The sequence below is a fragment of the Carcharodon carcharias genome, chromosome 19 (genome assembly GCF_017639515.1).
Source record: "Carcharodon carcharias isolate sCarCar2 chromosome 19, sCarCar2.pri, whole genome shotgun sequence".
In the NCBI taxonomy this organism is placed as follows: domain Eukaryota; kingdom Metazoa; phylum Chordata; class Chondrichthyes; order Lamniformes; family Lamnidae; genus Carcharodon; species Carcharodon carcharias.
This window is the reverse complement of record NC_054485.1, coordinates 92,227,622-92,254,338: the sequence shown is the minus strand read 5'-3', so window position 1 is coordinate 92,254,338 and position 26,717 is coordinate 92,227,622. Positions and strand designations below refer to the sequence as shown.

General features: G+C 48.2%; 1 protein-coding gene and 1 pseudogene across 1 annotated transcript; both read right to left on the bottom strand.

The window, feature by feature from the left end:
* Window positions 1-719: 719 nt before the first annotated feature.
* ccdc105 (coiled-coil domain containing 105) lies at window positions 720-15,431 on the bottom strand. The gene is made up of 7 exons (XM_041212351.1): window positions 14,787-15,431; window positions 11,613-11,717; window positions 10,299-10,500; window positions 5,851-6,017; window positions 4,098-4,193; window positions 3,168-3,281; window positions 720-938 (listed from the first exon to the last, which is right to left on the bottom strand). The coding sequence occupies exons 1-7, from the start codon at window positions 15,429-15,431 to the stop codon at window positions 738-740; spliced, it is 1,530 nt and encodes a 509-aa protein (XP_041068285.1). The 3' UTR covers window positions 720-737.
* Window positions 15,432-22,127: 6,696 nt separating this feature from the next.
* On the bottom strand, window positions 22,128-22,270 carry LOC121292064 (annotated as a pseudogene).
* Between the last annotated feature and the right edge of the window lie 4,447 nt (window positions 22,271-26,717).

The window sequence follows — 26,717 nt, the reverse complement described above, 5'->3', positions numbered from 1 at the left end:
CAGTTCAATTTATGGTCAATGATAAACCCCACAACGTTGATAGTGGGGGATTCAGCAATGGTAATGCCATTAAATGTCAAGGGGGCGATGGTTAGATTCTGTCTTGTATTTATAACCAGGGATGTTCAAGAGGCCAGAATTAGCACGTGCAGACATCTTGGAGGATTGGCTGGCAGGGGAGCTGCTGCAGGAGATTACAGAGATGCAGATTCCAAAATCCAAGTGTTGCTCGACCAGGAGCCAGCTTGGGTCAACAAACACAGGAATGATGGGCAAACGGCACTTGGTGCAAGTAAGGAGACAGGCAGCAGAGCTTTGGATGACCTCAGATTCATAGAGGGTGGAATCCAGGAGGCAGTTAATTAATTGCAAGGAAAATTGGACCAGTCTACAGTGTCTGAAGTGTTTTGACGTCACAGGGATAATATGGAATGGCAACAGGGCAATTAGCCAGGATACAAACACAGGAGAATAAAGGTCAGCCTGTCAACAACTGCCCCTCGCCTGAGGGACAGACCTGTACTCCATCTGGCTTTTGACTGAACTCAATGCAGGCCTGACTATCATCGTTTGTAGCTCTGGAAGGTTATTTGTTTGGAGAATCCTCCTTGTCGACAGAAGTGAAATTTGGTGCAAAGAATCAGTAGAATGAGTGATTAAAATGTTTTAATTATTGCCCATAAAAAGGGACACCAAACACTTAAAAAAAGAATGCCAATATACCCCAAGTCCTCCATTTAGTTGCCGCTCAGTGGCTTTGACTCATCAATAAGTATCCTAGCCGGCGCTTTCAGCCTGCGAAATCGAACTATCCCCGCATCTACGTGGTACCCAGTTTTTTTGTCCTGAATGTTCTTATTCAGTCGCTTTCTTGCTACCTGCAGCATTTCAATGTTGTGACTGGTTTCCGCCATTGCGTCATTTAGTACTCCGATACCCTAGTTGAGGGCAATGGGGTTGTGCGGGGGTGGGGGGGTGGGGGTGGTAGGGGGTGGTGGAAGGGCAGCGAGATAAAGCAGAAGAAATTGGGTTAAACAGAAAGCTACACTTACTCGACAATTCAAGAATGCTTTTCAAACACGTTCCTTCACAGGTGGGAACATTTTCTCTCCATCTAGCCCACCCACTCTATCCCTTCACCATCCTAAGGAGCTCCATGAGAACACTCCTTAGCCGTCTCTTCTGGAGAAAAGAACCCCAGCCTCTTCAAACTTACCTAACGAGTATGTTGTCTCAGTTCTGGTATTACTCCTTGTGAATCTGTTTTGCGTCTTCTCTAGTGCCTCTAGATCATTGTTATCTCCCTCCCTAACAGTACCTATAACCACATGGTTCAAGGCAGCTCACACCATCTTCTTGAGGACAACTAGGGATGGACAATAAATGCTGGCCTAGCCAGGGACGCCCACATCCCACGAACGAATAAAAAAAAATAAGAACAGGAAATTCTGAAAAAACTCAGCAGGTCTGACAGCATCTGTGGAGAGAGAAACAGAGTTAATGTTTCGAGTCCAGTATGACTCTTCCTCAGGGCTTGTGGCACTACCAATCAGTTCTGTAGCTCAGCACAATGCGAGAAGGATGGGCTTGCAGGTGTGTCATGGACTCCGATGAAGAGTCATAAGGACTCGAAACGTTAACTCTGCTTCTTTCTCCACAGATGCTGTCAGACCTGCTGAGCTTTTCCAGCATTTTCTTTTTTTATTTCAGATTTCCGGCATCCGCAGTATTTTGTTTTTATGAGAAAAATAATAATATGGAAAGCAGAACAGCTCTTAAATTTGGTCCTGGCCTGTTCCATTCTTTTTCTTTAAGTCAGCAACACACTTGCTCTCAGCACATCTTTTGTTTATTTACTTGCTCCATCTCCATTCCCTTTGGCCCTGGAAGACTAACTCTTCTTGCCATTCAATCTCTCCTGTCTTTCGCCCCAACACAGACCTTCCTTTTATCCTTGTCGCAACTCCCCCCAACAATCCTTGCTCAAAACCCATCATATTTCTGACTTTCCCCAGTTCTGCTCAACAGTCACAGAGCTGAAACGTTAACTCTGTTTCTCTCTCCACAGATGCTGCCGTACCCTGCTCGGTACTCCCAGCCATTGCTGTTTTTAATTCCAGCATTTCCTGCTTCTTCAGTATTCCGCTTTCCAACTTGCATTCTGACCAAGGGTCCATGAAAGTTTAACATGGATTCCCTGCACTTCAATTCCGCACCTTCAGGAATGAACCCCAATGCTTTTCTGAATGAAATTATTAACCAGCTTCACTGCTTCAAGTGATTTATGTTAAGTGTATGATTAGATCCCTTTGCCTGCCTATTCCATTTGATATTGTTAACATTTATGCATTGCATGGCCTCCCTATTCATCCCATCAAAGCGTACTGTTCTGTTTGGATCAGTTACTTACTGAAACATCAGGGTGCTCCCCTATTATTTTTTTGAAGTTGAGACACATTTTTAAACTCAAACTAGCCACTGTGCCCACAGCACGCCCATTGGCAAGCCCATCCTCCTCACCTTGCACTGAGCAACACAGCTGATTGGTAGCGCCACAAGCAAACCACCTCTCAGCAAATCCACCACTGAAACTGGGTAAAAATGCCCACCACGCCTCCAGAATTGACAACTTGCACCACCATCCTGAGAGTCCAGGACCTCAGAGACAAGCCAAAGGGTCCTGCCACTAATAAAACATAGACTCAAAGAGCTGTAAGGCACACACGGTAACTAGTTCTCCCTTTGTACTTTGGTTGGCTTTCCAAAAGACTTCAGTCTCACTCCTTGCCTTTCCAATCCATCCCCTGCCTCGCCATTTCTCTGCTTTACATCTTGCTCAATTTCTTCTGTACTCTTTTAAAAGCTATTAAGGATTCTGCTTCTGCCACTGTTTCTGGAACATTCTGTGCTGGATTTTTGTTTTTACTGCCCAAGAATACAAACAGGAGGATGCCACTCAGCTCTTTGGGACTGGCCCACCATTAAACTAGATCACGGTAGATCTGTATCTTCTCTCCATCTTCCTGCTTTAGTTCCCTTAATAGCCGTGCCTAACAAAAATGTAACAACCTCAGGATTTGGAAGTTCTCCATTGACCCTCACTAGCCTCGACGGATTTTTCAGGGCAGGGAAGAGAGTTCCAGATTTTCACCGCACCGCATACCGACCTTGACAATAGTTGCTGCCTCAGGAAGTTGAGTAGCTGGGTGACGCTGGTAAACCTTCACCAGTGGTCTGTCGAGTCGTTCACGTGTCATTAGGTGTTTACTGGACTCTGGGCCCTGATGGACAGGAGAAAAGGAAAGCAGCATTAATTTCAAGCCATAGTAAGAGTAGAGGAGAAGTGAAGTCAGCCCTGGTTCCTGTTGCTGATCTTTGACCCTAACCCCTGACCACTACCAATTGGAAGGAGAAGGGACGCGGCAGGTTTAAGGGAACAGCACCACCTCCAAAGTCACCCACCTTCCTGACTTGGAACCATATCGATGTTCCTTGTTTCAGGATCAAAACCCGGAACACCCTCACTAACAGCACTGTGGGTGTACCTGCACCACATGGACTGCAGCAGTTCAATATGGCAGCTCACCACCATCTTCTCCTGGGCAATGAGGGATGGGCAATAAATGCTAGCTTTGCCAGCGATGCTCATACCCCAGGAATACATTTAAAAAGATCAAAATCCAGCACCACCTACTGCAAAGTATTTGGCCTGTGGGCATCAGATACAGGGTAGGAACAAGATGAAATTAAGCCACTAACACTCATGAGACAGTACGAATGAGTTGAATTCCGGTTGTTCAGTCTGGGTCAATAGCTAACGTCTCCGATTAAGTTGTGTCACAAAACCTGGGTGGGGGAGTGGCGAGGGTGTGGGGAGGAATTTCCATTGAAAAATAGGTCTCTGTATTAAGAGGGTGGCAATTTGATCAGCGGTCATAGGTCATCTGTAGAAGGTGGAGTTGGGGGAGAGTGTCACTGAGCAGTGATGCCCAGGCTCAGTGTGCGCTCTGTGGACCTCCTGGACACAGTGTCTTTCCTGGGTCAGATTTCACCAGCCTCTGCAGAATTCCCCATGGATGGGACAGCTTCCCACGTACCAGAATTATGCCACTGGCCAATTCCATCTCATCATACCAGCGCTGCGTTCGATTAACGGCGGCTCTGGTCTCCCCGGCACTGACCTCCATGTGTTGCTGAAAGAGGGAATGAGGCAAACGAACAAGAGTTAGCCACACCCGAGAAATTATTGTAATCCAGGTTTCACTCGCAGCTCTGGACCTCATGTTTTTGTTCATGTTTACCAGCAGAGTCCCCTGTGGCACTGACCATGATAGGTTAAGGATACACTGCTTTAGACTGATAGCCGCGTTATAATGCACAGAATACATCATAGGGTGTCAACTTCCCTGCCCACAGTCAGACATCAATTGATGTTTCTCTCTCTCACCTCCGAGTCAGAAGGTTATGGATACAAGTCCCCAATCCTGTAACATTTGAGTACACAATAGGGGTCTGACGCTGCCAGAGCTGCACTGAAGCAGTGCTACACTGTTGGAGGTGCCCTCCTTCGGGTGGAATATTAAACTTCAGTCCCGTCTTCCCTCTCAGGTGAACCTAAATGATCCCATGGCACTATTTTGACGAGGAACAGGGAAGGTCTCCCCAGCCTCCTGGCCAATATTTATCCCTCAATCATCACAAAACCAGTATTCTCATTGCTTATGTGAAACCTTAATGAATGCCTTCAATTTGGTTCATTGAACATGACATGATTTCCCTTTCACAAGTTCGTACCAGCTCTCTCTGTGTACTCAGTTTCTATTTGCCAAAGTTCAGTACTGGTCATTACTTCATCGCTGTTTATGGGAGCTTGCTGTGTATATTTTTATTTAATTCGTTCATGGATGTGACTGTCGCTGGCTAGGCCAGCATTTATTACCTATTCCTAATTGGCCATGTTCAGAGGGCATTTAAGAGTCAACCACATAGCTGTGGGTCTGGAGTCACATGTAGGCCAGACCAGGTAAGGGCAACAGATTTCCTTTCCTAAAGGACATTAGTGAACCAGATGGGTTTTTTCCGACAATCGGCAATGGTTTCATGGTCATCAATATTGGCAACCCTATAATGACCAACACCCTCGCCAACGTCTGTTTCGCAACACACAGCTGATTTATTTAAGTGTGCAGCCCCTTTAAACTTTTTCTATGGCCACGAATATGCAATAATTTAAAGGGGCCGATTTGTCCATTATTTTAAGGGACAGTCCCTTAGTTTGACAGTTTGTCCTTAAGGGACACCTTTTTTCCTTTATTCCCAGGATAGGCTGTAGGAGATTGAGCCTGGGAGTCTCCTCTTACCTTTGCCTCTGTTTTCTTCTGTGTTCATCCATCCCTGCCCTACCAGCACCACCCCACCCCCTAGTCTTATGGTCACCAGCAACATACGCCCTCCTCACCACCAACCCCAATGTCAAAGTGGCCCTTATTTTACTTTACCAGAGTTGGTTGCCCTTGCCGCATGGCTTATGGAGAACATTGATGAGGGCAGTGATTCTAGCCATCAAAAAGTACTTCCCTGGTACATATGGGACATCCTGAGGATGTGACAGGCACTATATTAATGCAAGCTCCTTCTTCCTGATCATCGCAGCAGAGAGTGCCATGCCCATGGGCACCAAAGAAATTGTGTTATTGCAACTACTGGGAAGTGGGTTGGTACCCGAAAGAGAGTCATCAGTTTCCAGAGATGGGGAAAGGCTGACGGGGTGTTACAAAAATATGGGGAGAGAGGAAAACAAGCACACAAGTTACAAAAAAAACTGGTCTTCTCTAGCAAATTAGTTCATACCGTCATGGCCATGCTCTCTGCCATTTTCTGAGTGAGCCCGTCGTTTACTGATTTCTGAGCACCTTTTATGACTGCAATCGAGTCTTCTATTAACTTGTCGCTCTTCTCCCGCAGGGCCCTGGACTCAACAATGACACCTTTTGCATTATTCATCGCCATATCGCAGGCTGGTGACAAGATGAGATTTAATCATTACTACTGCACCATGGGTAACGCGATACAGAGTCCAGATGCTGGTTCGAGGATCAGGATTTACAGCCACGCCCACTTAATCATTAATTATGAAGTGCAACGATGCAGCACCCAGGGGAATAACATTTACCTGCTCGCAAACAAAACCCAGCAGGCCAGGTGAGCTGGGCTTCTCCCCACTGCTCCCTCGGTGCCTCATTGCAGTGTCAGCCTAGACTTTGTTCTGGGGTTTCTGGAGTGAGGTTTGAACCTGCAGCTGACCTCAGATGTCTCGACCACGGATACACAGAAGGTTATGAGTTATTGGACCCAGCACTTTACCGTGTAATTACAAAGTACCCGAGCTCAACAAGTTAGATGCAGAAAGGATATTTCCCCTGGTTGGGGGGGACATCTGGAAGCAGGGGACACAGTCTCAGAATAGGAGGTAGGCCATTTAGGACTGAAATGAGGAATTTCTTCAGTCAGAAGGTGGTGAATCTTTGGAATTCTCTACCCCAGACGCCTCTGGAAGCTCTGTCACTGAGTGTGTTCACGGTAGAGGATAGATTTCTAGATACCAATGACATTAAGGGATACAGGGATAGTGGGGGAAGATGGCATCGAGGTAGGAGATCAGTCATGATCTAGTTAAATGGCTGAGCAGGCTCGCGGGGCCGAATGCCCTACTCGTGCTCCTATGTTCCTATAAAAGTCGTTTGGATGAAAGCTCAAACCTATCTGCCCCCTCAGGGGTATGCTAAGAGATCACATGGCACTATTTCAAAGAAGGGCACCCTGGTGTCCCGGCCAATATTTATTCCTCAACCAACATCGCAAACACAGATGCCCTGATCAATATCATATTGGGGGAGCTTGCTGTGTGTAAATTGGCTGCCAAGATTTTAAAGTGAGCACTTAATTAGCTGTTAAGCGTTTTGGGTGGGGGAGGTTGCGAAAGCTACCTTCTTTTTTCAAGTCAGCTGCTGTCATTCAATTGCCACATCAATTGGGTTTCTAGTACCCTGGATGTTCCCCAGGCCCAAGTATCCTTTATCTCATTACTTTCCTAATTATGGCGAGTTTTGAGAAGGTAAATCGGGAGAAACTGTTTTCTGTGGCTGGAAGGCCGATAAACAGGGGTTTGATGTGGATTTAAGATAATTGGCAAAAGAACCAGAGTGGGAGAGATAAGGATAAGTTTTGTTTATGGATTGATTACTTATGATCTGGATTCTACTACCTGAAAGGAAAGTGAAAGTAGATTTAACAGTAACTCTCCAAAGGGAATTGGGCAAATACTTAGAAGGAGAAAACAAATGCAGGGTTATGGGGAAAGAGCAGGGCAGTGGGACTAATTGGATAGTTCTAGCAGCAAAGAGCTACCACAGGCACAGTGCTGTATTGTTTCACTTCTAATCATAAAAGTGACTTCAAATCCAGCCACCCTCGGTAGACCATAAGGCCATTAAAAAAAAACCTGTCTATCTCAGCCTTGAACACACTTATAAGACATAGGAGCAGAAGTAGGCCATTTGGCCCATCGAGTCTACTTTGCATTCAGTGGGATCATGGCTGATCTGATAATCCTCAACTCCACTTTCCTGCCTTTTCATGCGTATGTGCATCTGTGTGTTTGACCTTACCATACTCGAGCTGAACTAGTCTTTCATCCTACATAATGCCAGCTAGTTTATTCTCATTAAGGAAGTTATGGTACAAAACACTGGTTCGGCCTCAACTGGAGTATTGCGTCCTTTTCTGAGCACCACATTTCAGGGAGGGCACGAAGGAATTCGAGGATGCGCAGAAAATATTCACGAGATGGGTCCCAGGGATGAGGAACTTCAGTTATGTAGATAGACTGGAGAAGCAGGAGCGGTTCTCCTTGGAGAAGAGAAGGTTGGAAGGAGTTTTGATAGAGGTGTTCAAAATCATGAGGCATCCGAACAGAGAAGATGGGGAGAAACTGTTCCCACTGGGGAAGGATTGAGAACCAAAACGCGCAGATTTAAAGAAACAATGGCGGCACGGGGAAATGCTTTTTCACACAGCAAGTGGTTAGGTTAGGATCTGGAATGCGCTGCCCGAGATTGTGGTGGGGGCATCCAAAAGGGAATTGGATTATTAGCTGAAAAGGATGAATGTGCAGAGATATGGGTAAAAGGCACATGAGTGGCTGTAGGTGAATTGATCCTTCAGAGGGCCAGCGAGGACATGATGGCCTGAATGGCTTCCTTCTGTGCTGTAACCATTCTGATTCCCTGATGCTTACAAATCTGTACATGCCCATCCTTACACGTCACACCCGGATTCAGTAGGACAGGGGTAGTGAGTGCCGGGCAATTTTGGAGAGTTAAACTAAACAGGGGAAGTTTTGTTCTCCAACTCATTTTTTTAAACAAAAGCTGTAGCTATGTGTAAAATGCTATGATCCAGCTCATTTTCAGCCCACACTCAACTGTCTTTTTAAAAAGTTCCCCACACACAGCCTGGACACTAAACCACGGGCTGGGCCAAAAAATGTGCCAGTCCCCACGGTTTCCCTAGTTCACCCATGCCCTATCCTGTACCCCAAAAGTCCCATTTTGTCCCTGTCAGCCTTGGTTCAGTGCATAGCACTCTGGCGAGGCAGAAGGGGGTGGATTCAAGTGCCACTCCAGAGACTCGAGTGCAAAAGTCTAGGCTGACACTCCCACTGCTGCTCTGAGAGAGTGCTGCACTGACGGAATCTGAAGTGGACTTGAAAGATCCTGTGGCAGTGCAGTATTTTGAAGAAAAGAAGGCGAGTTCTGCCCGGTATCCTGGCCAATCCCTATCCTTCCATCAACATAACAAAAAAAGCAGGTTATCCGATCATCATCATGTCACTGGCTTGTGGGAGCTGGCGTAAGTTGGCTGCCCTGTGTCATATATCAACAGTGACTGCACTTCAAAGGTTTGACTGTCAAGTGCAATGGGACATCCTGAGATCATGACAGGAGTGGTATAAAGGCAAGTCTTTCTTCCCTTTTTGTGCCAATGGCTCTACAAGTCACTGATCTACGCAGCATCTGAAGGAACTGAACACCCAAGAATGTTCTGATGAAAGGTCATCTCCAGCTGAAACATCAATGCTGCTTCTCTCTAAAAAAGGCTGGAAATGCAGGCAGAAAATGTGTTTATATTTCAAGTAATAAGCAGGGGTTTAATGTATTACCACTACATAGACTCAGTTTCTGAGAGTTTTAGTGTAACACACCACAACAGGTCACAATGGTCATTGGTTACCATTAACCCAGCTCCCAGGGCTTCCTATGGCCTGGTGTCCCAGACGCTGTGATACAGGCCTTTCCATGGCCTGGTGTCGCAGACATTATGATACAGGCCTCTCCATGTGTGTCCCTGACAGTGTGATACAGGCCTCTCCATGTGTGTCCCTGGCAGTGTGATACAGGCCTCTCCATGTGTGTCCCTGACAGTGTGATACAGGCCTCTCCATGTGTATCCCTGACAGTGTAATACAGGCCTCTCCATGTGTGTCCCTGACAGTGTGATACAGGCCTCTCCATTGGTGTCGCAGACATTATGATACAGGCCTCTCCATGTGTGTCCCTGACAGTGTGATACAGGCCTCTCCATGTGTGTCCCTGACAGTGTGATACAGGCCTCTCACCTGGTGTCCCTGACAGTGTGATACAGGCCTCTCCATGTGTGTCCCTGACAGTGTGATACAGGCCTCTCCATGTGTGTCCCTGACAGTGTGATACAGGCCTCTCCATGTGTGTCCCTGACAGTGTGATACAGGCCTCTCCATGTGTGTCCCTGACAGTGTGATACAGGCCTCTCCATGTGTGTCCCTGACAGTGTGATACAGGCCTCTCCATGTGTGTCCCTGACAGTGTGATACAGGCCTCTCCATGTGTGTCCCTGACAGTGTGATACAGGCCTCTCCATGTGTGTCCCTGACAGTGTGATACAGGCCTCTCCATGTGTGTCCCTGACAGTGTGATACAGGCCTCTCCATGTGTGTCCCTGACAGTGTGATACAGGCCTCTCCATGTGTGTCCCTGACAGTGTGATACAGGCCTCTCCATGTGTGTCCCTGACAGTGTGATACAGGCCTCTCACCTGGTGTCCCTGACAGTGTGATACAGGCCTCTCCATGTGTGTCCCTGACAGTGTGATACAGGCCTCTCCATGTGTGTCCCTGACAGTGTGATACAGGCCTCTCCATGGGCTGGTGTCTTTGACCCCACATGGGACTGTCCATAATCCATGACAACATTGTGCCTTACCGTAAGTGTATGGGCCGGCTGGTGTCGGTGAGGGCATCACATTCACGTCCCTGACTTCCGATAAAGCTTTGGTTATTCTCGGGGTCAGACAATCAGTTCTGGCTTCCTTGGTGGTCTGGCTCATCAACTGAGGGACCAAGTCAAGAACCAGCATTCGCTCTCTGTAGCATTCCTGCAATTCCTTCCGAGCAGCATCCATTTTCTGGAAGAGGAACACAAGTAGACAATATCATGGAAGAAGAGTGTGACTGGGCAGATTGTACATCTTATTTGCTTTATAATGTGGCACGGAGTTACCATCATCTCATTTTTGTTTTATTTAGCCGTTAACAAGGCTCCAAGGCTCATGTTATTCAGAAATACAGGTTCACAGCTCAGCAGATAAAAATCTGGACGTTCCAAGGTAAAGGTTCAAGGAACTGTGTCAGTGAAGACTGAGATTTTTCCCAAACCATTCACAAGGGCTATTATTACCCTACATGTGATCAGGTAGAAGGCCATTTGTGACATTGTGAAGGCTCACTCAACTGCACGATGGAACAGCAAACCTTAATATGTATCTAACCCTGTGCTTTACCTGCCCTGGGGGTGTTTGATGGGACAGTGTAGAGGAAGCTTTACTCTGTATCTAATCCCATACTGTACCTGCCCTGGGAGTGTTTGATGGGACAGTGTAGAGGGAGCTTTACTCTGTATCTAACCCTGTGCTGTACCTGCCCTGGGGGTGTTTGATGGGACAGTGTAAAGGGAGCTCTACTCTGTATCAAACCCTGTGGTGTACCTGTCCTGGGAGTGTTTGATGGGACAGTGTAGAGGGAGTTTTACTCTGTATCGAACGCTGTGCTGTACCTGTGCTGGGAGTGTTTGATGGGGACAGCGCAGAGGGAGCTTTACTCTGCATCTAACCCATGCTATAGTTGATGATTTTTCTAAAATAGTCATTCTCGGGATGTGGACATCACTAATGTGGCTGGTGTTTATTGCCCTCCCCTTTGTTGCCCTGGGGTAGTCATAATGGGCCTGCTTCTTGGCTGGCATTTGTATGCGACATGAGAGTCTGGGACATAGTGGGCCCGGCAACTCAGAAACAATCAAATTGGTTTGATGCCAATGGTCATTGATAGTGCCGGACTGGGTAAGGACAGCAGATTTCCTTCGCTGAAGGACATTGTCCCCATGAAAGCTTGGATGGTAAAGCAAAACGAGGAGAGCATCTGGAAGTGAAAGTCATGTTGTGTGAATAATACCAGGACTGGGAAACTAAAATTAAGAGCTCTGGCAGCTCCTCCCATCCCCATCCCTTCACTAGCTAACCTGAAGTATGTCTTTTATCGTGTGCAGTGGCACTTCCAGAGTCGGTTTGATATCCTGTAGATTCTTCTTCTCCAGGCCAATGAGCAAATCTGCCCCATCAGGTTCCTATAGAAATCAGCACACGGCCAGGTAAATGCAACAATCAAAAGCTACACATGACTGATAGTGGACGAAAAATTGCCGGCATCTTGGCAGCAAAATGGGAGAATCTCCTCACTCCCTACCTCCCACCTTCAACAAGGCATCAGCTCCTGCCACACTCCCCACATATCAAAGAGATCAGCTCCTCCCTCTCTCCCCCAAAAGGGCATCAGTTCCTCCCACACTCCCCCAAGTTAAAGGAATCAGCTCCTATCTCTCTCTTCCTCTCTCCCTCAACCCCACAATAATAGGAGGAGCTACTAATTATCTAATTGACGCTTTGAAGGTGATTAAAGGATTTGATAGGATGCACGGAACATGGGTACAGGTTGCACCGAACGTGCGGTGCAGAAACAGCTCAGTTAGCCAACTGGTCCATTCTTATGACCTTATGCTACGTACGAACCTCCTCCCACCCAATCAGCATATCCTTCGATTCCCTTCTCCCTCATCCAGGTTCCCCTTAAACACATCTACGTTATTTGCCTCAACCACTCCAACAGTTAACCACAGTAAACTTTTGCCCCCAACAAGGGAGGATATGGTCACCAGGGATTTTGACACCCATGTCTCATCAGGAGACATCTACCCAGGATTCCCCACGCAGGGTTGGCCATCCGTAAGCAGACAAGGGGCAACTTAAAAGAGGATGGGCAATAATTTTTCCTGCCCCCACCCCAGATGCCAATTAACGGCCAATTCCATCACAGTTCCCGGCAGGAGAGGCTGGTTGGCCCCGGTGTCCAGAGCCGATATTTACCCCTCAACCAGGGTCACTTAGAAATGGAATACCTGGTCGGCGCTGCTTGTGGGATCTCACTGTGCACAAGTTGGCTGCCACACTTCTGCCCGGTAACCGCCCTTCTGGAAAAAAATAGTACCTCACCAGCTGCAAAAAATGCTCTGGGATATCTTGAGGTGGGTGAACGACAAGTAGTTCTACATCTCCTTCAGAGAGCAATGGAGGAGCTGGGTCTGACCGAACCCTTGGCTCAAGGGAAAGAAATTTCAAAAAAGCAGAATCAGAACCGAGATCACAAAGTCAGACAGGAAGCTACAACGTGCAGGAGGAGGAGCTCTACTTTGGACATATTTTGATGCTGAATAAAGGACCTATGGAAGTGACTGGTGTTTACTGGCTGCTTTGTCTTTTGGGACAGTGCGTGGACAGGAGTTAAGCTGATTGTACCAGTGTCATATTCAGGCTTCTTCATTGGCTGCGAGGATCTTTGGACATTCTAAAGCCATGAAAGGAACAGGAAAAACTGCAAGATCTCTCTCTCTCTCTCTCTTCCCTCTCCAGTATTTGGGTGTCGTGATCTGTAAAACACTGCCCTTCCACTGGAAGGAGCTGAAGGCACAGATAGAGGGTGAGACCCCCCCCCCACACCGAGGGTATACGCGCAGAAATCACAGAGACGGGTTGAGGGAGGGGTTAATAAAGCATACGGGATCCTGAGCTTTAACATAAGAGGCACAGAGGGAGTTGCAGCAAACCTTTATGAAACACTGGTTCGGCCTCAACTCAATATTGTGTCCGCAATTCTAGGCACCGCACCTTAGGAAAGGCTTTAGTGAGGGCGAGGGAAAAAAACATCATGGGGATGATTCCAGGGCTGCAGGTCTTCAGTTATGAAGATAGATTGGAGGTGGTGGCATAGTAGTATTGACACCGGACTAGTATTCCAGAGACCCAGGGTAATGCTCCAGGCAGACAGCGAATTTGAATTCAATAAAAATCCGGAACGAAAAGTCTGCTGATGACCAAAAAGCAATTGCCAATTGTCCTAAAAACCCATCACTAATGCCCTCCTTTCCTGGCCTGGCCAATATGTGATTCCAGACCCACAGCAATGTGGTTGACTCCTAAATACCCTCTGAACAAGGGCATTTAGGGATGGGTAATAAATGCTGGCCCTAGACAGTGATGTCCACATCCCATGAACGAATAATAAGATAGACGGGAGACGCTGAAGCTATCCTCCTTGGAGAGGAGAAGGTTGACTGGGCGATTTGGATGAGCTGAGTTGCTCTTGCAAAGAGCCTGTGCTAGGTCCCAGAACCACAGCGCTGTTACAGCACAGGAGGAGGCCATTTGGCCCATCGTGTCTGCCGCCAGCTCTCCGAATGAGCAACTCAGCCAGTGCCATACCCCTAGCTGCCTTCTCCCTGTAACCCTGCACATTCTTCCTTTTCAGACCACAGTCTAATTCCATTTTCAACACTCCCATCGAATCTGCCTCCACCACACTCTCAGGCAGTGCCCTCCAAACCATAACCACTCGCCGTGTGAAAATGTTTCTCCTCATGTCACTTTTGCCTCTTCTAGTATAATTGCTTTAAAACCAGCCGAACGGCCTCCTTCTCTGCCGTTTGAGTACAGGAGCAGGGATGTCTTGCTGCAATTGTACAGGGCTTTGGTGAGGCCACACCTGGACTATTGTGTGGAGTTTTGGTCTCCTTATCTGAGGAAGGATGTACTTGCTATAGAGGGAGTGCAGCGAAGGTATACCCGACTGATTCCTGGGATGGCGGGACTGACATATGAGGAGAGATTGAGTCGATTAGGATTATGTTCACTGGAGTTCAGAAGAATGAGGGGGGGAATCTCATAGAAACCTATAAAATTCTAACAGGACTAGATGAGGTAGATGCAGGAAGGATATTCCCGATGGTGGGGGAGTCCAGAACCAGGGGTTACAGTCTGAGGATATGGGGTAGACCATTAAGGACTGAGATGAGGAGAAATTTCTTCACCCAGAGAGTGGTGAGCCTGTGGAATTCACTACCACAGCAAGTAGTTGACACCAAAACATTGTGTGTTTTCAAGGAGTTAGATATAGCTTTTGGGGTGAAAGGGATCAAAGGATATGGGGAGAAAGCAGGAGCAAGCTATTGAGTTGGATGATCAGCCATGATCATAATGAATGGCAGAGCAGGCTCGAAGGGCCGAATGGCCTACTCCTGCTCCTAGTTTCTATGCAACGGTTCCATGATTCTTAAGGGGTGACGATCCGCAGGCCCCTCACTAACCTGTTCCAAGGCAGGCCTCATCCTCCGCATCTCGCCAGTCATGCGATTCAGGGCCAGCCCCTTGCGGACGTCGGCCAGGGCCAGCCGCAGCTTGTCCCGGGTCTCCTTGAGCCGGAAGATCTCACCGTTCACCCGGTTGATCTGGTCGCAGAGGTGGCCGATGACCGAGCGGGTCTGCAGGGTGTAGCTGCCGATCTGCTCGTTGCTCTGCATGGCGCACAGGTCGCGCAGGAACGGCAGCAGCTCCATCTCCACCTTGAAGCCCCAGCCGGAGTCCTGGCCCTCCGGCACTTTGTAGAGGATGTCACGGCTCAGGTCCTCATCGGCTGTCACGGTGCACACGTTCCTCTTGGCCTCCTCCAGGGCGATCCTCCCCTGCTGGATCCTCTGCTGCCGGGCCTTGAACTTGCCCAGCGGCTCCGGGTTCTCCGATAGGTCCCCCGGGAGGTACTTGCAGCCTTTCCTCCGGGCCAGGCGGCGAGCCTGGTTTTCATACAGCATGGCCGAGCGGAAGGGGGTGTCGTGGTAACGGTGGGCTGTGATTTCGATGGCCGCCTCAGCCAACCCCACCGCCTTGATGGCCCTGTCCCGCCAGGCTTTGGGTCCGATGGAAGCCGGCGGCACCTTCACGCTTTTCCACTCCATGGTTCCGGTCCTGTCTGGCCTGTGGAGGGAAGGGAGAAAAGGGGAAGGTTTTCAGCCACAGCACAGTCAGGGAGAAGGGGTGTGGGATAGAGGGGGAGGGGGAGGAACAACACACAAACTACAGTTCCTCCACAGTGTCTGGTAACTCAGAGACCCCTCCCCCTCGCCGCTCACCCGAATACCCCACCAGCACCCGCCTAGAATCCCAGAATCCAGATTGGTCCCCCAAACCCACTCCCTCCACTCATCCCCACATTCCAGCATTGTTTTGCTCTCCAACCCCACACCCCCACCCCAACCACCCCCCCCCCCCCACCCCACCACCATACCACCTACCACCTCTCCCCAACCCCCTCCTCCCCCTACAAAAACCACAACTCCCCATCCGCCAATACTGGCTCCTGGTACGCTATTCTCCAGCTCCCGGTACTCACACAACCCCACACCGCCCCCCAACTCCCCATACTCACCCACCCCCAGCGACAAGTACTCAATCCCCAAGCAACCAATGCTCACCCACAAACCTGCATCTAGTACTCACCCCCCTCAGCAACTAGTAATCACCCCCCTCCACCACCACCAGTACTCACCACCCCCCACCAACTCCCAGTACTCAGCCCTACCAGCAATCAGTACTCACTATCCCCTCAGCTCCTAGTACTCACTTACCCAGACTCGATGGGCCAAAGGGCCCTTGTCTGTGCTGCAGACCTCTATGACTCTATGACTTCTCAAACCCCCTCCACACCTGCCAGCTCCCAGTACTCAAACAACCCCCCAGCTCCCAGTATTCACCCTCCCTCGCACCCCCTAGCACCTGGTACTCCCTCACCCAGTTCCCAGTATTCACTCCTGTCAGCTCCCTGTACACTCTGCTTCAGTTTCCAGTAATCCCCCCCATCCCTAGCTCCCAGTACAGACATAATAACGCCTGGCACTGAACCCCCCAGCTCCCGAAATTCTCACCGCCACCTGCTGGTACACTCTCTTCCGGCTCCCAGTACTCTTTCCCCTGCCTGAAGATACTCTCTGCACAGAACATCCCCTCCCCACCCCACTCCTCATCCCTCCTCCTCTCGACCCCAAACAGCTCCTGGTAGTCTCTCCCTGCCACACAGCTTCCAGCTCTGGGTAATCTCCCTCGCTCCTGGTACTCACTCTCCTCCCGGCGCTCTCCCTGCCCTACACCAGTGTATATCTGACTTCAAACATCAAGAGTCACTGTCCCAAAAGGATTGTTGTTGTGAATGGTCCCGGAATTGACTTGCATCACAATAAATGCAAGGTGTGGGGGGGGGACGCTTTTCTGAGGTAGCTTGTTTCTATGGGTACTTATTGATCAACAATACTGGAATAGAAAGAGGGGTGTCTGGTCAGAGGGGAGGGGTAGGCAAATGGGAAGGAGCTGGATAACTAGGGAGTGGCGGTATCTGGAGTGGGGATGGTTTTGGGGAACTTGGTAACCGGGGAGGTCTCCAATAATGGGGAAAGGGAATGGGTAACCAAGGAGTGCGGTATCTATGGGTGGGGGTGTGGTGGGAAGGCTGGGTAACCAAGGAAGGGGCTTGGTAACCAGAAGAGGAGGTAGGTAACCAGGGGAGGAGATTGGTAACCAGGGGAGGGGTTGGATAACCAACATAGTAGGTAGGTAACCAGGACTGGGTAATGAGGGGAGCAGTGTGGTAACAAGGGGAGGAGCTATGTGACTAGGGAGGGGCTGGGTAACCAGGGAGCGGCAGTAACTAGGGGAGTGGTTAACCAGTGGAGTGGCTGGGAAACCAGGGAGAGGCAATGGTAACCAGGAGATTGGCGGGTTGACCATGGGAATATCACTGTGACTAGGAGAGAAGCTGGGTGTCTAGGGAAGGATGTGGTATCTAGGAGAGGAGCTAGATAATCAGAAAGTGGCACCCTCTAGGGAAGGAGCTGGGAAAACAGGGGAGGGCATGGTATTTCAGGGAGAATCTGGGTAACCAGGGAATGCCTTGCTCAACCATGGGAGTTATGACCAGGTGAGGAGCTGGCTGTCTAGCGGGAGGTGGGTGTATCTAGGGGAGAGGCTGTGTAAGCAGGAGAGGAGTTAGGTAACCAGGGGAGGGGGCTGGTACCTGAGAGAGGTACTAGTTAACTACAGAGAGACTAGAACTATTGTAGGGATCGCATACATGAGTTATTAGTATAATCCAATTAAGGAGAATTTTTTTTTAAACCAGGAGAGTGGTAAGAATGTGGCCCAGGCACAGTGTTGTTTCTAATCCCTTGATGTCCTGCCAGATTCGGCCTTCTGGTTCCAAGTGTCCTAAATCTCTTGTGCTTAATTTTGCAAATTCCTTTGTTTGAAATCCTTTAACAACTGAAAACAGGCTGCTTCTGTCACGCCATAAATTTTAAACAGCTCTATCAGATTTCCTCCTTGCATCCTTTGTTCTAGTGAAACGAGGTCCAGTGTCTCTTCACCCCTCATGGCAGGCAGCACAGTGAGTTAATTGATAGCTTCTGTATTTTTTTATAATCCTCCCTATAGTGTGGAGTCCATCATTAACACAGTACCCCGACTAGGCTCTAACTATCTATACATTACAACCTGAACCATGAGCAAATTGGCATCGGTTAAATAAAAGCAGAGAGTTCAATGTGCAGAAATTTGTTTTGGGAGAAATGGGTTTTGATTCATGGGGCACTGGCACCAGTACTGGGGAGAGAGGAAGCTGTACCATGGGGACAGCTTCACTTGAACCAAGCTGGGACCAGTATCCTGGTGAACTGTATAATGAGGACTTTAGACAGGGCTTTAAATTAAATAGCGGGTGGGTGGGTGGGTGGGGGGTGTGGGGGGGGAGGGTTCATGTGAGGGGAGACTTAGAAAGTTAAAGAGAAAGGACAAGGTAATATTGCAGGGTAATGATACAGGTCATGATAACCAGAGTGTGACAGGAAGGGACAGAGCTTACAAACATAACTGTGCATCAGCAAATAGGGTCAGAGTAGGGCAAAATGGTAAAAAGCTAGAATTAAAGGCTCTTTATCTGAATGCATGCAACACTCATAATAAAATAGATGAATCTGTGGCACAAATAGAAATAAATGGGTGAGATATGACAGTCATTGCAGATGTGGTTGCAAAGTGACCAAGGCTGGAAACAGAATTTTCAAGGGCATTTGGCATTTCAGAAGCATAGGAAGTAAATGTGGTGGGGTAGCTCTGTTCATAAATGAAAATATCAGTACAGTAGTAGTAGAAATGATCTCAGCCTGGAAGATCATGATGTAAAATCAATTTGGGTGGAGATAAGAAATAGCAAGGGTAAAAAATTCACTGGTGAGAGTAGTTTATAAGTCCCCTAACAGTAACTACACTGTAGGACAGAGTATACATCAAGAAATAATGGGCACTTGTAAGAAAGGAACTGCAATCATGGATGATTTCAATCTTCATACAGATTAGACAAATCAAGTTGGCAAAGTTAGCCTTCAGGATAAATTCAGAGTTTTTTCAGTACACTTTCTTAGAACAGTACATTCTAGAACCAAACAGGGAACAGGCTATTTTAGACCTAGTAATGTGTAATTAGATAGGATTAATTAGTAATCTCATAGTAAAGGCTCCTCTAGGCAAGAGTAATCATAACATGATGGAATTTCATATTCAGCTTGAGGGTGAAAAACGTGGGTCTGAAACTCATGTTTTAAATATAAATAAAGGCAATTACAAATGTGTAAAAGCAGAGTTGGCTACAGTGGACTGGGAAAATAGTTAAAAGGTAAGACAGTAGATAAGAAATGGCAGACATTTAAGGAGGTATTTCATAATTCTCAACAAAGGTATGTTCCATTGAGGAAGAAGAACTCCATGAAAAGGGTGCACCATCTGTGGCCAATTAAGGATGTTAAGAATGGTATCAAATTGAATTAAAAGGTATACAGTGCTGCAAAGATTAATGGTAGCCCAGAAGATTGGGAGATCTTTAGAAACCAGCAAAGGATGGCTAAAAACTAATAAAGAGGAAAAAATTAGAACATGAGAGTAAACTAGCAAGAAATATAAAAGAGACAGTAAAAGTGTCTACAAGTAAATGTTGATCCCTTAGAGGACGAGACCGGGGAATTAATAATGAAAAACAAGGAAATGGCAGAGACCTTGAACAGGTGTTTTGTTTCTCTCTTCACAGTTGAAGGATCAGAAAGAATCCCAAGAATAATAGAAAATCATGAGGCATAAAGGAAGGGAGAATCTTAAAACAATCACTCCCACAAGAGAAAAAATACTGGGTAACTAATGGGACTAAAGGCTAATAAGTCTCTTGGTCCTTGCATCTTAAAGGGACTAGCTTCAGAGATAGCTGATGCATTGGTTGTGATCTTCCAAAATTCTGGAAGGTTCCGGCAGATTGGAAAACTGCAAATGTAAACAGAAGTCATTCAAGAAATTAGGGAGACAGGAAGCAGGAAACTATAGGCTAGTTAAACTAACATCTGTCACAGGGAAACTACAGGAATCCATTTATAAGGAAGTAGATGCAGGACATTTGGAAAATCATAATACAATCAAGCAGAGGCAATATGGTTTTATGAAAGAATTTATGTTTTACACATTTTGAGTTCCTGAGGATGTAATAATCAGGGTGGATAAAGGAGAACCAGTAGATGTGGTGCATTTGGATTTCCAAAAGGCATTCAATAAGATGACACACAAGATGAGAGCTAGATAGTATTGGGGCAATATTACAACATAGATAAACAGGAAATAAAGAGTCATTTAGGTCATCAAATAGGTCATTTTCAAGTTGGCAAACTGTCATTAGTGTGATGCCACAGGGATCAATGCTGGACCCTCAACTATTTCTTACTTCAATGAAGAAACCAAGCGTATTGTAGCTAAAGTTGCTGTTGGTAGACAGATAGGTAGTAAAACAAGTTGTGAGGAGGATACAGAGTCTGCAAAGAGATATAAATAGGTTAAGTGAGTGGGAAAAAAATTGGCAAATGGAATATAAAGTGGGAAAATATGAGGTTGTCCACTTTGCTGGGAAGAAAATAAAAGCACAATATTATTTAAATGGGGAGAGACTGTAGAATGTTCAGTACAGAGGGGTCTGGGTGTCCTGGGACACAAATCACAAAACGTTAGCGTGCAGATACATCAAGTAGTTAGGATAAAACCGCCTCCAGAGAGCGGAGCTAGTCCCCACTCCGGCTCAATGTGTGTGTAACAAAAGCAAAAATAGCTGAAAAACTCAGCAGGTCTGACAGCATCTGCGGAGAGGAACACAGTTGACGTTTCGAGTCCGTATGTCTCTCAATGTGTGTGTGTTCCCTCTGTCTCAATCTGCTTTATAACTCTGACTTGTTTGTATTTGGATGTTGCTGAGTTGTAACAGAGTGAATCATTGGCTCTTGTGCTATTTTGTTTGAAAATGTTTTTGCTTTCTGTTCTAATGCAATTAATTTTCTCCCACACCACTCAATGAATTTTTATTTTGAAACCTGCAATGTGAAGATCCAGACTGGGAGAAGGACTCTTCCTCTTCAGGAGCTTCCTCCAGAGGGGACGGACTGACACCTTCTCCAAGGCCGCGCCCCATGGGCGCACGTGAGTTTGTATCTGTTTCTTACCCCGAGATTTACTTGCCTGTCCGGGACCCTGGTTTTCGGTGGCTCCGGTTAACCAGTTCCTGTTGGACTGCGGGCCTGGAGTTTCAAAAAGATGATCCTGGGGTTAAAGTAGCCCGGCCTTGCATTCTAAAACATACATGTTAGCCTCCGGCGTGTGAGGAACGGGACCCCCACAACAGAATGTGAAAAGTCCTAATGTTTAAAGTCTTGTTATAATTCAGGGATAATGTGTGTGTTTTAGGCTGTGCGATCATCCTGACCGTGAAACGGGATTCCCGTTGGTCATTTTCTATTCATTTTACGGAGGTTCTGGGTTTAGGTTTCTTTCTGTCTCTCCGGATTTCTTTCTCTCTTTATTTCTTCGCTTTGCGCTATTGAAGTCTTGAAGAAGTAATGGCAAGTGAATGGAAAGCCTGTTTATGAGATAAACCCACAGCAGGGTAAGTGAGCTGCTTCAGAAGGGGCAGGGAAAGACTTTACACATGGGGAGAGAGGGGCAGGAGTTTGAGAAGGTAGGAATCACAGAGGAGGCTGTTGAAGGGGGAGATTATACAGAGGGTGTGGGAGGCTGCTGTTGATTTCAGAGGGGGGTAATTAGAATGAACATGGGGACAGGGTAAGCTTGTACATGTTTGAAATAGAGGGTTCACAGCTGCATGTTTTAAATGCTGAATGTAAATGAATGAATAGCTGACTGATGGTATTATACAGAAGAGATACAGGGTGGGTTGGGAGGTGGAGGGTGGTGCTGGAAGAAGTGCAGGGACTGTTTTGATGGTGGGTAGGGTATTATATGGGGGTTTGAGAGAGAAGATTGGAGTGGGCAAATGTGGTGTTAAAAATGGCGCGTGGAATTTGGCGGCCACAAAACAAATGGCAGCGATAAAATGATGCAGAGATGGAATAATCGCCTGTTGATAATCGCAAGGAGGAAAAGAACGGGGGCTGGATAGTTGCGGGAGGGAAAACAAGAGTCTAGATTAGGAAAGAGCATTTTATGGTCTATATTGCTTGTTCTGAATAACGCATAACAATGAACCTTGCTGAACAAAGAAATTGGAATCTATTTTTTGAATTGTAAATCAGGGGAGAGCGCGAACGCAGTCCCCCACTACCACAAATTTTGCAGTCGAATATCCCGCATTTGGGGACATCGCAGGCGTCAGCACACCCGAAGTGCAATGGGCTAGCCTCGTCCTGGGAGAACCTTTTTTTTGCAAAAATATACTTTATTCATAAATCTTCAAAAACATTTCGAACCATTTCAATATCACCATTACAAAAATACTATCAGGTTCAACTTTTACAACATGAATCACAAGGTATATTAGTACAAACAAAGAATATTACAATCAATGGCAGACATTCATTTTAAGCTGTACAGCCTGAGGGGCTCTTTACAGTTCCCAGCCCCTCAGTGCACTGTGGCAGAAAGGTCTTAGGCAGCGACCCTTCCCCATTGTGCCTTTGCGGCGGCTGCCCCAAGCTTAACTGTGTCCCTCAGCACGTAGTCCTGGACCTTGGAATGTGCCAGTCTGCAACACTCGGTCGGGGACAACTCTTTGCGCTGGAAAACCAACAAGTTTTGGGCAGACCAAAGAGCGTCTTTCACCGAGTTGATGATCCTCCAGCTGCAGTTGATGTTTGTCTCCGTGTGTGTCCCTGGGAACAGCCCGTAGAGCACAGAGTCCTCTGTCACAGAACTGCTCGGGGTGAACCTCGACAGAAACCACTGCATCTCCCTCCAGACCTTCTTCGCAAAGACACAATCTACAAGAAGGTGAACAACGGTCTCTTCCCCACCACAGCCACCTCGAGGGCAATGTGCAGAGGGGGTGAGACTCCTGGCATGTAGGAAGGATCTGACAGGGAGGGCCTTTCTCACCACCAGCTAAGCTACGTCTTGGTGCTTGTTGGAAAGTTCTGGCGATGAGGCATTCTGCCAAATGACTTTGTCAGTCTGCTCAGGGAACCATCCCATAGGATCCACCCTCTCTTTTTCCCTCAGGGCCTTTAAGACGTTACGTGCCGACCACTGCCTGATGGACTTGTGGTCAAACGTGTTTCACTGCATAAATTTTTCCACAAGGGACAGGTGGTACGGCACAGTCCAACTACTTGGAGCATTCCACAGCAGCATGGCCAGACCCATCCTTCGTAACACTGGGGATAGGTAGAACCTCAGCATGTAGTGACACTTGGTGTTTACATACTGAGGGTCTGCGCACAGCTTGATGCAGCCACACACAAAGGTGGCCATCAGGATAAGGGCGATGTTGGACACGTTTTTTCCCCCTTTATCTGATGACCAGGTTCTTACCCGCAATGGAGAGGGAGCGTCGCTCCCACATGCCCAGTTTCCTTTTCACCATAGACACTCGCTCCTTCCAGTTTCTAACGCGTGCCCTGGTCCCTCCGAACCATATCCCCAGCACCTTCAGGCCGTCAGCCCTGACAGTGAAGGGGACAAAGGATCGGTCAGCCCAGTTCCCAAAGAACATGGCCTCGCTCTTCCCACGATTTACCTTGGCTCCCGAGGCCAGTTCAGACTGGTCGCAGATGTGGATAAGTCTGTTCACCGACAGCGGCTCCGAGCAGAAGACGGCGACATCGTCCATGTACAGGGAGACTTTGACCTGAGTGCCTCCACTGCCTGGGATCGTCACTCCTCTTATGCCCGGATCCTTCCTGATGGACTCAGCAAAGGGTTCTATGCAACACACGAAAAGAACAGGCGAGAGAGGGCAGCCCTGCCTGACTCCAGATTTAATAGGAAAGCTATCTGATTCCCACCCATTGATTGAGACTGCACTACTGATGTTAGTATAGAGCAGTTGGATCCAATTGCGAATTCCCTCCCCAAACCCCATTTTGGAGAGCACATCCACCATGTAGGTGTGCGATATTCTGTCAAAGGCCTTCTCCTGATCCAGGCTGATGAGGCAAGTATCCACACCCCTGTCCTGTACATAGGCAATCGTATCCCTGAGCAGCGCAAGGCTGTCAGAGATCTTCCTGCCCGGCACAGTGCAGGTCTGGTCAGGGTGAATCACCAATTCCAGAGCGGATTTGACCCGATTGGCGATGACCTTGGACAGAATCTTATAATCCACATTCAACAGTGAAATGGGTCGCCAATTTCTAATTTCCTCCCTTTCCCCCTTGTGCTTGTAGATGAGGGTGATAATGCCTTTCCTCATGGATTCTGACATTCTGCCGGCCAGGAGCATACTCTCGTACACTTCTAGCAGGTCCGGGCCAATCCAGTCCCACAGAGCCGAATACAACTCCGCCGGCAAGCCGTCGCTTCCGGGAGTTTTACTCTTCTCGAAGGACTCAAGGGCCTCAGTCAGTTCGTCAGGAGTTAGCGCTTTGTCCAGACTCTCCCGTGTACTGTCGTCTAAGACCTCCATGATAGAGGACAGGAAGGACTGGGAGGCCGTGCTGTCTGTGGGCTTCACGTCATACAATCCAGCATAAAAGGATTTGCTGATCCTTAAAATGTCGGACTGTGATAACTTTACTGAGCCATCTTCTTCCTTCAGGCTGCTGATCACAGAGCTCTCTCTGTGTACCTTTTGGAAGAAGAAACGTGAGCATGTCTCGTCCTGCACCACGGAGTGGGCTCTGGAATGGAAGATGATCTTGGAGGCCTCTGAGACAAAGAGCGAGGCTTGCTGGCCCTTCACCTCTTGGAGTTCCTCCTTGACATCGACCCCCATCGACTGCAGCCGGAGCAGATTCTGCATGTTTTTCTGGAGTCAGGACATTTCCCTCTGTTCCTTTCTAGCTTTCTGGGTGCCTTTGAGGATGAAAAACCTCTTGATGTTTTCCTTGATCACTTCCCACCAGTGTGTCAGTGACTCAAAGTGGGGTTTCATGGTTCTCCAACCTTTGTAATCCCTCTTGAGCTCCTCAATGTTCTCTGGGGTCAGCAGTTTCACGTTTAGCTTCCATTCCCCCCTGCCACCCCTCTGGTCTTCCTCTAAGTGGCAGTCAGCCAGTAGGAGGCAGTGGTCAGAGAAGAACACCGGCTTAATGTCGGTGGATCTGACTGCGAATGCACAGGACAGAAACAGGAAGTCTATCCTGGAACGGATGGACCCGTCAGGCTGTGACCAGGTGTATCTACACTGCGCTCCATCTGCAGGGTTGCTGAAGACGTCGTGCAGCTTGGCATCCTTTACTGTTTCCATCAGGGATCTGGACGTAGCGTCCAATCTGCTGTCGGCCCTGCCGGATCGTCCAGCCGCATCAATGATGCAGTTGAAGTCACCGCCCAGAATGACCGGCCTGGAGGTTGCCAGCAGCAGTGGGAGCTGCTGAAAAACCTCCAGCCGCTCAGCCCCTTGTGACGGGGTGTAGACGTTAATTAACCGGAGTGGAGCATTCTTGTACATTACGTCTGCTACGAGGAGGCGCCCGCCCACCACCTCCTTAACCTGGGAGACGGTGAAGTTGCCTCCCCGCAGCAGAATCCCCAGGCTGGAGGAACGAGAGTCGTTTCCTCCCGACCAGATCGATGGCCCATGGGACCACCATCGTGACCATTACCTGTAGGAGCTGAGGTGCGGTATCGCACACTCCTGCAGAAACAACAGGTCAGCTTTGACCTTGGCAAGGTAATCCAAGGTTGCAACACATCGCGTAGTAGATTTAATGCTACGCACATTTATGGATACAATCTTTACACCCATTTTAAAGCAGTTAGTCGCTTACCAAACCTGTTGTCTCTGAGAGTTCCAGACCTTTGGTCTGCTCCTTCATGCCTGTAGTGTGCTCAAATTGCTTCACTTGGGATGGGCTGAGGAAAGCGTCCTGGACCTCCCCATTGGACATGTTCTGCTCGGGTGGCATCTGGGGGTCCATGCAGAGAGCGGGGTTTGAAATGTCCTCTGTTGGAGAAGCTTCTCCAATCCTCTCCCCCTCTGGGGCGTTGCTGCTCCCCGCTTCCCGGAGCTGAGGTGCACTGTGCGCCTCACTGTTCCCAAATTCCTGGGGTTGTGGTACACTGGCCTCTTCGGGTTGTGGGCAAAGTTGGGGTGCGCTGGTCTCTTCATTGTCTCCAATGTTCTAGAGCTCGGGTGTCTCATACTCCAACTCCCTAGCATTTTGCTGCTTCTTCTGTTGGCGCCGCCCTGGCCCTTCTTCGTCCGAAGAGCTGCTGCTCTTGTTATCCGTGTCGGATAGGAGACGCCTCTTGACTCTTGTCTGGGAAGTGGCTTGGTTTCTTCTTAGCCCCTTCTTCCTTTTGGCTCTCTTCACCAGCTGCCACTCCCCCTGCTGCTTTCCCACTGCTGCCTCCTCCTCCTCCGTTGATTCACTCTCCTGAGGAGTGGGAGGTTCAGGGGGCCGTGCTGTTGGTTGGCCGTCTGTTGCCCCAATCTTTTCCTCCACCTTGTCTCTCTCTGTGTCCTCCTCTGTCCCGTTGTTCTCACTGGGGGCCTTGGTGTTTGGAGTGACACAAGGCATTTCTTCTGCTTCCCCCTCGTTGGCTTTGGCTGCCTGTGCATAAGTACGGCAACGTTTGGTTCAGGTCTTGTAGAGGTGACTTGCCTCGCCACACAGGTTGCAGCACTTAGCCTATCTACAGTCTTTTGTCTGGTGCCCTTCCTGTTTGCAGTTCTTGCAGAGGACAGCACTGCAGTTGGCCACCACATGACCAGACTTGCC

Bases quoted from the DNA above. Each gene is read 5' to 3' on its own strand.
- ccdc105 (XM_041212351.1), bottom strand. From the start codon at position 15,431: ATGGAGTGGAAAAGCGTGAAGGTGCCGCCGGCTTCCATCGGACCCAAA. The intron at 10,501-11,612 runs GTTAGCTAGTGA...TTCCTCTTCCAG, and splicing joins CGATAAAAGACATACTTCAG to AAAATGGATGCTGCTCGGAA. The intron at 6,018-10,298 runs GTAAGGCACAAT...TCTTGTCACCAG, and splicing joins AGCCGGCCCATACACTTACG to CCTGCGATATGGCGATGAAT.